This window comes from Macrobrachium rosenbergii, chromosome 43 (assembly GCF_040412425.1).
Source record: "Macrobrachium rosenbergii isolate ZJJX-2024 chromosome 43, ASM4041242v1, whole genome shotgun sequence".
In the NCBI taxonomy this organism is placed as follows: domain Eukaryota; kingdom Metazoa; phylum Arthropoda; class Malacostraca; order Decapoda; family Palaemonidae; genus Macrobrachium; species Macrobrachium rosenbergii.
Genome location: NC_089783.1, coordinates 29151625 through 29161624, shown reverse-complemented (window position 1 = coordinate 29161624; position 10000 = coordinate 29151625). Strand labels below are relative to the sequence as shown.

At 38.0% G+C, this 10000-nt stretch overlaps 1 protein-coding gene across 3 annotated transcripts in view; it reads left to right on the top strand.

Annotated features, from left to right (window-relative positions):
• LOC136828705 (hemicentin-1-like) overlaps nt 1-10000 on the top strand; it is a 195694-nt gene that overhangs the window by 127378 nt on the left and 58316 nt on the right. For all 3 annotated transcript variants that reach the window (XM_067086838.1, XM_067086836.1, XM_067086837.1), the window contains exons 61-69: nt 1-95; nt 361-541; nt 1466-1579; nt 2168-2359; nt 5040-5188; nt 5676-6210; nt 6624-6727; nt 7407-7499; nt 8218-8299. The exon at nt 1-95 is cut by the window's left edge and continues 81 nt beyond it. In XM_067086838.1, coding sequence (XP_066942939.1) covers nt 1-95; nt 361-541; nt 1466-1579; nt 2168-2359; nt 5040-5188; nt 5676-6210; nt 6624-6727; nt 7407-7499; nt 8218-8299 — 1545 coding nt within the window. The remainder of the gene's footprint in view (nt 96-360; nt 542-1465; nt 1580-2167; nt 2360-5039; nt 5189-5675; nt 6211-6623; nt 6728-7406; nt 7500-8217; nt 8300-10000) is intronic.

The following is a 10000-nucleotide window of genomic DNA, read 5'->3' as shown; positions in this document are numbered from 1 at the left end:
GGCATGCTTCCCTCGACTGCCACTTGGTCAAAGGGTCACCCAAACCCACCAGGAAGTGGCTCGTAGGTCCTGATCTTATTGAGCCCATGCATCCGGTAAGAGATGATCATTTGGTCATAACAATTGTCAATAGATAACGATTAAGTTAAATTATGGGCAGCTCTAATGAGGCTCCCACATTACTGCTTTTTATAATAATTGAATAAATCTGGACCTTTATATATGTACCGTTCCTTTGTGAGGTCAGGAATAGAATTAACTCTTAGTGAAATCAGTATTGTATATTTTCCTATCTGTTAATTTTGTTAAATACTCCAAGAACGACTTGCATTACCCATAACCCAAAGGCTTGCTTTGCAGGCCATCAATGACGGGGAAAAACTCTTAATCACAAGATCTGCAGTAACTGATGCTGCCCAGTACAGGTGTGTTGCCGAAAACTCTGCCGGGACAGACAAGAAGATTGTTAGAGTTGTTGTCAACGCCCCACCAAGAGTCAATACTACAGCTCTCTTGGGACCTTTCAAAGTATCTTCTCCAGGTGAGGGAGACTAAGAATAATAAAACAAAGCTTTTCTGTTTAAGATCAAGTTCAGGGATACTTTTTTAGCTCCGCAAAATCACTACTAAAGCTCTCTTGAGACTTTACAACGTATCTTCTCCAAAAGGAAAACAGTAAATGATATAAGGAATTGTAAGTTGAAACCAATGTCCTTTTGTTGTTGATGATCACCTGAAATTTAATATTTCTGTGTTCTTGGGATTCAAGATATTTTCTTTAAAGTTAATTCAACCTACCTTTTTTACATACGACTTCCTAAAATTTATTGCTAAAATGTTCTTGATACTTTCCACAATAACTGTTGAATTTGTTTTGATGAAAACAAAGCCTCCAGGCTATCTCTGAGAAAGGTCAGACCCTTGGCATAGCGACGTGGTGAAATTATATGATAATCATTGCAGCATCTTATATTAAGAACAGAATGATTCCTCATATGTCTTTCATACAGGATTAGATACACTTTAGATTACTAATCTCGTAGGGTTTTTAAAAGCATCTTCCTTAGGTGAAGAAAATTATCTCAAATAATCTTACTTTGGAACGCTTTTTATAACTGAAATCATTGCTTGCCTGGGAATTAGGCCATTTCATGGTATCTTCACGTAATAAGTCAGACAATGTAAGACATATTAAGAGAGTTATTTCTATATCAGTTACATTAAAGAGAAAGTGTTCAGCATAAAAAACCAGTAGGTTCCATCTATAGACTCTCATAGGAATCGTCCGTAGGATTTCTCCTTAGGGTTTGTGGACGAAGTCGAACAACCACTTCAAGGAGCCTCCAGTACCATCATGAGTAACCCGCTGTGGTTCTCTGAGTAAGACTTGTCATCATTATGCATGCTGAACGTAAACATTATCATCATTTTTTTTTTTTTTTTTTTTTTTTTTTGCTTCCTGAAGGAGGCGCCGACGCCACTCTCCTGCCTCCTGATGGTCGTCCTCACCATTCCTCTGTCAGTACTTCCGTTACCACGACGGAGGACCAGACCATCTCCATCCCTTGCCCTGTGACAGGTGAGGACCTTAGAAAAGATATTAGTTTCGTAATTAGGATAGTATTATGGCACTTTACCTATGTACGTATGTATGTATGTATGCAAATATATGTACACATGTTGATAATTAGTATATGCATTGATATTTATTCAGATAGGTAAATGTAATTTTCGTTTTTCATGTATATATATATATATATATATATATATATATATATATATATATATATATATATATATATATATATATATATATATATATATATATATGTATGTATGTATATTTATATATTATGTGTATATATAAATATATTTATATATATATATATATGTATGTATATTTATATATTATGTGTATATATAAATATATTTATATATATATATATATATATATATATATATATATATATATATATATATATATATATATATATATATATATACTGTATATATTGTATACATACTGTATATGTATATAGTACAGGTACTATCAAAGATTAGATCTTAGATATTTATTTTGATATTGATATACAATCAAGCTTTTAACGTGATTTCTTTAAAAATCTTTCTATCATCAAGGTAATATTTCTAACTTGCCTTTCTTAAGGGTTCCCAAAACCACGCCGCCTTTGGTACCGCGGTTCCCAATCACTTGTTTCGTCGGTCAGAATGAACGTCGGGGTCAGCGGGCAAAACCTGACCATCGTCGGTGTGACGCCAAGGGACGCTGGGGACTATGTCTGCGTTGCTGTCAATCCTGCCGGAGAGACACAGCTGACGACCACTCTGGATGTCATAGGTAAGGACTTTGGTTCCTTGAAATCAATTACAGTATGTTAAGCTTCTCAAACCTTCCCCTCACCCTCCTCTCTCTCTCTCTCTCTTCTTCTTCTTCTTCTTCTTCTTCTTCTTCTTCTTCTTCTTCTTCTTCTTCTTCTTCTTCATAGTATAAGCCGTAGCGAGGTCAGCTCATGACCAAAAAGGCTCATTTTCGATAGCAGCTCGGATGAGGAAGAGATGGGATGGGAAAGTTTCCTTAAGAATTCACCATACCTTGCTTGACCCAAGTAGTGAATTATGCATTTGTATGATGGTCAAGTGTTATGAATTCCAAGTGAAATGAGAGAGAGAGAGAGAGAGAGAGAGAGAGAGAGAGAGAGAGAGAGAGAGAGAGAGAGAGTGATCATTCTGCCGTCGAAATGTGTGTCATGAAATCATAATTGAAACTTGGGTCCATCGACAAGGTCATGATGACCCCAAGAGGATGAAACTATTCATCAAATATTCTTCGGGTATTTTCTCACTTAGCTTCTTCCTCTTCTTCATCGCCCTTTTTCTTCTTCTTCATAATTCCTTATGTAAGATTAATTATCTGACATATTCACTTAAATGTGGATAGCCATGCTGAGAATAAATTACGGTAATTTAATTTCAGATTAGACATTTTATATTATAATTTCTTATTGCATTCAGAATGCCTTGAGGAAACAGTAAGTGATACTTTCCAGGTAATTTAATCCGGTTTCTGCACACGAGTTGCATCATATTATCATCATCCTCACCATCATCGTCGTCCCCAACGACATACGTCTCAAAGGGCCTTTCTTTGTCCAATTCTGCCGCTCAAGTCTTTCCTGTGCTTTATCTTCCGCAAAACTCCACTCATTTCTAGCCTTCCATCTCATAGTCCTCATCCAGGCAGGTCTGGGCCTTCCAACGCTCCTGATACCCGCAGGATCCCAGCTAACATTATCATACACTATTTTCTCCTTGGTGGTGCGAAGGACGTGTCCAAACCATCTATATCTCTCCTCACCATTGTCTCATCTACATGAGGAACCTCCGTGATTTCCATTAGAGTACATTTCTAACTATCTCCTGCCATCTGACTCCTAATATTCTTCTCAAGGCTCTATTCTCAAATGGACAATGTTTTTAGATATACTTTCACTGTCGTTTCGCAATTTACATTTATGGAGCAATACAAATCGCACTAGACTAATATACTTATAATCTTACTTTCGTACATAATTTCAGTCAGTTTGATTTCCAAATTTTACTCAGCCTGCTCATTTTTTATTTGCCCCTATTTAGTCTTTCGCCATATTCCATCTCAAGAGAACTTAACTTTGTTCCTAAATGTTTGAAAGACTCGACCTGGACTAGTGTTCGTCAGTCTAGTAATGTTTTATCCAATTGGGCACATTATGGCCTCTGGAGGGGTGGGTAGAGCTTTCGGCTAGCACGCTGTTGGCCCAGCGTTCGACTCTCCGACCGGCCAATGAAGAATTAGAGGAATTCATTTCTGGTGATAGGAATTCATTTCTCGTCATAATGTGGTTCGGATTCCACAATAAGCTGTAGGTCCCGTTGCTAGGTAACCAGTTGGTTCTTAGCCACGTAAAATAAATCTGATCCTTCGGGCCAGCCCAAGGAGAGCTGTTAACCAGCTCACCGGTCTGGTTAAACTAAGATATACTTAACTGAACTTTTTATTATCTCTGCTTTCTTACAAAAATTGGGTGTCCCATCTTTATCGAGCAAATGTTTTAAATCTTTTGGTATCCTGTGGATTAAAACAACATCATCTACATATTCTTAGTCTGACAAGTTTCTATCGTTACGCCAGTCTAAACTTTCTCTTTCAGCTCTGATGACATCCATTTTAAATTCATGAGAAGGACAAACAGCGTTAAAAATAAAACATCCCCTTCTATCCGCGAGTGTGACGACACCCTGTCAACATTAACTTTGTATCTGCTTCGTTCATGAATAATGTAAATTAAGTTTTCATATCTAAAGAGAATGCCACGGTGATGTAAGACCATTCATAAAGTTGGTCTGGAGATTTTGTCTAGGGCCTTTTCAAAATATAAGTCCATCAGACAATTATTTTTAAATCACACTTCTGCGCATAATGTCCTAACACAATAATCTGATTTGTGCAACTTCTTCCTCTTCTTAAAACAGGTTGTTCATCTCTAAGCATTTTATTAGTTACTTTCTCTATTTTGTTGACGATGACAAGACTGAATAATATCGCCGGGAATGGCGTAGAAGCAATGTAACTATAATTATAATACTGACTCAGTTTCAGACCATCGGGTTTTGTTTCATGCCAAATTCTGCTCATATTAATTTCTTGTTTTCTTTGTCTGAATTTATTATAATCATAGTTTATACACACACACACACACACACACACATATATATATATATATATATATATATATATATATATATATATATATATATATATATATATACACATATATATATTCATATATACGAGTATATATACGTGTGTGTGTGTGTTTGTGCGTCCGCTCATACGTACATGTACTTCAGTTTAACTTTACTTTCTTTTCAGTATTTTTAGTTGAAAATTATAACTATTGTTACATATCCATAATGAGTGGATTTTTAAAACATAATCTTATACTCACATAAAGCCAAAATATTTATTTTGCTTTTTGAAGGTCGACCCGTTTTGGAGGGTGAACCAGAGGAAGACGTCATGGTAGTCAAAGGTCAAAGAGTTATCCTCCAATGTAAGGTCAAGAGACCGAGCGTGTCAACCCTCGAAGGTGGACCTCGACATGTCGAGTACAATATCACGTGGAAGAAGGTATTTACTTCAAGAAACTTTGTTAAATAATCGGATTTTGCTGCTGGTCATTTCGCAGTGTTTCTCTCTCTCTCTCTCTCTCTCTCTCTCTCTCTCTCTCTCTCTCTCTCTCTCTCTCCAGCTTCATGTGTAACCTACTTATGCAAATCCCGCTATTTGTCACTAAATTCTTGATTAGCCAACCCTTGATATAAATCTACTGTTACTTTTACTTATAAATCAGAATTCCTTTGGTAGGTTATAGTCTACATATGAATTTCTTCACCTTTTTTTATAATGGTAACTTTTTTACAACTTGCGATGATGGATTCAATGAGTTTTTCACTTATACACTGAATGAAAATGTCTATGAACTAAGTACAACGAGAACAGATGGTTAGCAGCGAGGTCATGAGTGAAAATGAAGCATATTTAGTGATAAATATAATTATGTCTGTCGGCTGTCTTACTGTCTGTCCTCTCAAGACCTCTGTCAAATCCCCTCAAGGATGGACGCGTCCTGCAATTCCGTGGAAGGGAACTGCCCTCTGTTACTCAACTGGAACACGAAACTCCGACGAGACTGATGGGCGAAAGAACCGACTCCAGCTACTACAGCAACGATTACCTCGGCAGCGACTACTTCAGCGACTACCTCGGCGAGTACAGCTATCCCGAAGGAGACAAACCCGAAGGTGGTCCAAGCGGCCTGAACCCCTTCAACTACTTCAATAATATCCTTGACAATAACATCTTTTCTCGCGCGGAAGGGGGTAATTTTTCTCAGTCTGAGGTACAAAATGGCTCCCTGCGCGAAGTCAATTCGGAAGGTAATGACTTGAACTTGGAGAGTCTTACTCCTTCGACTTCTCCCTCCCCAGCCATATCCGTCTCTTCGTCGCCTTCGTCGTGGTACGAGATGTCGAATGATCTGAGTCAGTTCACGCTTCCAAAGGTCAGCATGAAAGAAGAGGGACTGTACACCTGCGAGGTCACTAATGAAGCTGGTGTTTCTAAGAGGACCTTTAAGGTAGACACTTTAGGTGAGTACCATTATTTTTTTTTTGTCAGAATTGCAAGAGTAGAGAACATTCCTTTTAATCACAGAATATCAGCTTGAATTACATTTATTTCCACTTGCTTTTGTGGTACTTTTTTGTGGTCTTTTAGTGTTTTTGTAGTATTTTTTAAATCTAAGTTGCTCAATGTATGGCAACACTCGTCAAACGCAGCATTCTGAAAGAACTGTAAACGAGGTTTTAATGTAGATTCAGATGGGCATATGAATAGTTGATATCTGCATGCGGTGCATGCATATGTCTGTGTTTAAATCACCTCCACATTATGCTGGATTGTCATCGTCACAAGAAAAGCACAGAACTTCGGTGCCGTACTAAAACTGAGCAGAATTCATTTATCAGACTCGCTTACAGTGTCAGCTTTCTTCCACACACAGTGCCACCAGACATAGATGGAATCCAGGAGGTCAAAATCCACGAGGCTGCCATTGGGGAACCAGTTGTCTTTGAATGTGATGCTATTGGAGATCCCCCTCCCCAGGTAACACTAGCAATTAAAGCTTGAATCTTCTTTTTAGCATTAGTAACACTTTACCCATCTTAGTTTCACTGGTGACATTCCCCTAGCAAGTGGACCTACACACGTAATAACTCATTTTTTAGTAGATGACAGTTTAGTACAACAGCCTACTCAACTAACACCCAGCACATTTGCAGGTACATCTACCTAAGTAAAATTTGGTAATTATCACTACAACTGCTCAACTTGTACTTGACCCATCATCAGGTCCATCTCTTAAGACACAAGATGGCTCATTACTAGGCCTACTTGCCGAGACCAAATTTAATACTGAACTCCTTAATAAGCTTGACATCCCTGGTAATATGTAGCTCACTGTCCAAAGGCATCAAAAACTGACTTATAAATAGGATCGCCTTTTTAATTTATTAGCACTGAAATTTCTGCATTCAGTCACATTCCGTATCAAATACCACTCGCAGGTACTTAATTAACCACCTGACTAGGTAAAGATCTGTGACAATTTCTGGAGTATTCATTACTCAATGTCTTATTGCAGACACTGATTTTCTTATTTCCTTTATGTTTATTGGGAAAGATTAGTCTGAAGAAATTTTATATGCTGTAGATAGGTTAATTACTAGTAATTAGATTAAGCCAAATTCCTCAAGAGGGGCCCTTTTGCTGTTACTTGCCACAGGTCACTTGGTACCGGGGAGCAAAGCAGGTTAAACCACACTCTCGTCTCCAGTTGCTGGAGGATGACCACGTACTCATTATCACTTCCATTCAGGTAAGACTCTCTAACCCAAAATCATTTCTCTCTCTCTCTCTCTCTCTCTCTCTCTCTCTCTCTCTCTCTCTCTCTCTCTCTCTCTCTCTCTCTCTGCCAAGATTACCGTTGCATGTCACCTGCATTTATTCTATCCTTTTAAAGAGTTGATTCACTAATTCCTTCGAGGTTTGAACAACTGTTTTACTTGAAACCTGTCTTGTTTAGTTTTGTCACATACAGTATTTCCTCCTCTGCTAACATACCTATGAACATTAATGCAAAGTTAGAAATAAATAAATTAATAAAATAAGTTGAACACTGGACATCCTGGAGCCACTGTTATGAAAAAAACGTGAGAACTGAAACAAAGACAAAATTAAGAATTATTCGTTTTTCAGACGACTTGATTGCATGACATGGTAGTGATAGTCAGTTATTTTCTCACAAATTTATTACAGTACTGGCATCCATTTGCCGTAAAAAAAGAATGGCCACAGATGAATATGAGAGGCCCTAAAATGTCAGTGTGCGTTCCCCACGTTTTGCAATTTTTTAGAAATTCCTTTGAAAAAGAAGCAAAATGACGCTGCAGTCTGACTATTCAGCAGAGCAAGAGCACTTCTTGAGTGACTAGAAAATATGCAAAATTATGCTAAAATGCCATGAAATTGTATTCAGTAACGGATGCAACTGCATTGTTACCAGATACTCTCAGCCATTTTTTGTAATCCTACAGGAGAATGATGGTGGGGAATATACCTGCTTGGCGACAAACCTAGCTGGTATCACTGAGGAAACTTTCCACTTGCAAGTTCTTGGTAAGTGTCGTATTCCTTGAATGGTTACTGCTGTTCAGGTTTGATTCGTGTTATGCTGGTTCGAGGGTTTTAGGTAACAGCACCTCGATGATAAAGACAAAACTACTCTTTGGGGGTTTGAACCAGTGATTTGCGTTTTTCCAGGCCAACACTTAATCCATTCAGTCACAGAGTGTATAAAAGGAGTGGAATCAGGTAACCTTTTAGAATCTGAACCACTTAAATGCTAATCTGTGGTTTTCCAGGCCAACTATATACATAAAAATTGATGTATGTATGTGCGTGTGTATGTTCCACATACAATTTGAAACACATCGAGCAATTTCAACCAAACTTGGTATACATATGACTTACCAGTTGGGAAAGAACACTGTTGGGGTAAGACATCACTGGCACCAAAGAGGGTGTGGGAAGTGGGCAAAATGTAAAAATTAAGAAAATAACAGATATTAGTTTTCGAGGTCGCTGAGATAAATAGTGACACTCCCGATGACTTTAAGTCTAAGTTCAGCCCCGATAAAGAGAGGGGTGGGAAGGTGGTGTCATGTAAAAATAACCGAAACAACAGATATTAGTGTGTAATCCATAATTTCGAGGTTCCTGAGAAGAATAGTAACACTACTTCTGCCCTTTAAGTCCACTTTCAGCCCCAAAGGAAGGTGGGGTGAGAAGGGGTGGAAAAGGGGTGACGTGAAAATAATCGAATAGTGACACTTCCAATGCCCTTCAAGCCCAAGTTCAGCCCTGATAGGAAGGGGGTGACATAAAAATGACCGAAAACGACTGATATTAGTGTCTAATCCATAGTTTTCGAGTTGCTGAGAAGAATAGTAACACTCCTGATACTCTTTAAGTCCAAGTTCAGTCCCGATAGGAAGAGGGGTGGGAAGGTGGAGACATGTAAAAATAACCGAAAACTACAGATATTAGTGTCTAATCCATAGTTTTTAAGGTCGCTGAGATGAATAGTGACACTCCCGATGCCCCTTAAGTCCAAGTTCAGCCCCAGTATGAAGGGGGATTAAGAAGGGGTGAAAAATAAAATGTCAAAAATGACAGATATTAGAGTCTAATCCACAGTTTGAGATTGCTGGGATGAATAGAGGCACTCCCAATAACCTTCAAGTCCAAGTTCAGCCCCGATGCTAAATATAAAATGTCAAAAATGCTGGGCAATGTAACTGAAGCAACTGTCTTAACAGAAATGGGAAGAGTGAGAGAGTAAGAGGGGAACTAAGCTAATCCTACATCCGGCCATCCATAGAAGTAATAAAAGGAGGTGGAACCGAATACTTGGTCCCTTTCATTTTGTGGTCTCTGTGACAAGTTGGTCTGGCAAATCACAAGTCAGAATGTAAATCTTCAAATGGGAGGTTTGTCTTTATCAGATGAGATTGCCTGCTTATAATACATCGTTATGGTTCTAATTTCTGAAATCTAAAAATATTTTCTAATGAAACGTCATTTTATACTTCTTTAGAAATGGGAAGTTGGTCTGGCAAATCACAAGTCAGAATGTAAATCTTCAAATGGGAGGTTTGTCTTTATCAGATGAGATTGCCTGCTTATAATACATCGTTATGGTTCTAATTTCTGAAATCTAAAAATATTTGCTAATGAAACGCCATTTTATACTTCTTTAGAAATGGGAAGTGGTTGCATTCACATAAAGTAAGAATTCCAAAAGTTTCCACCTTGAGT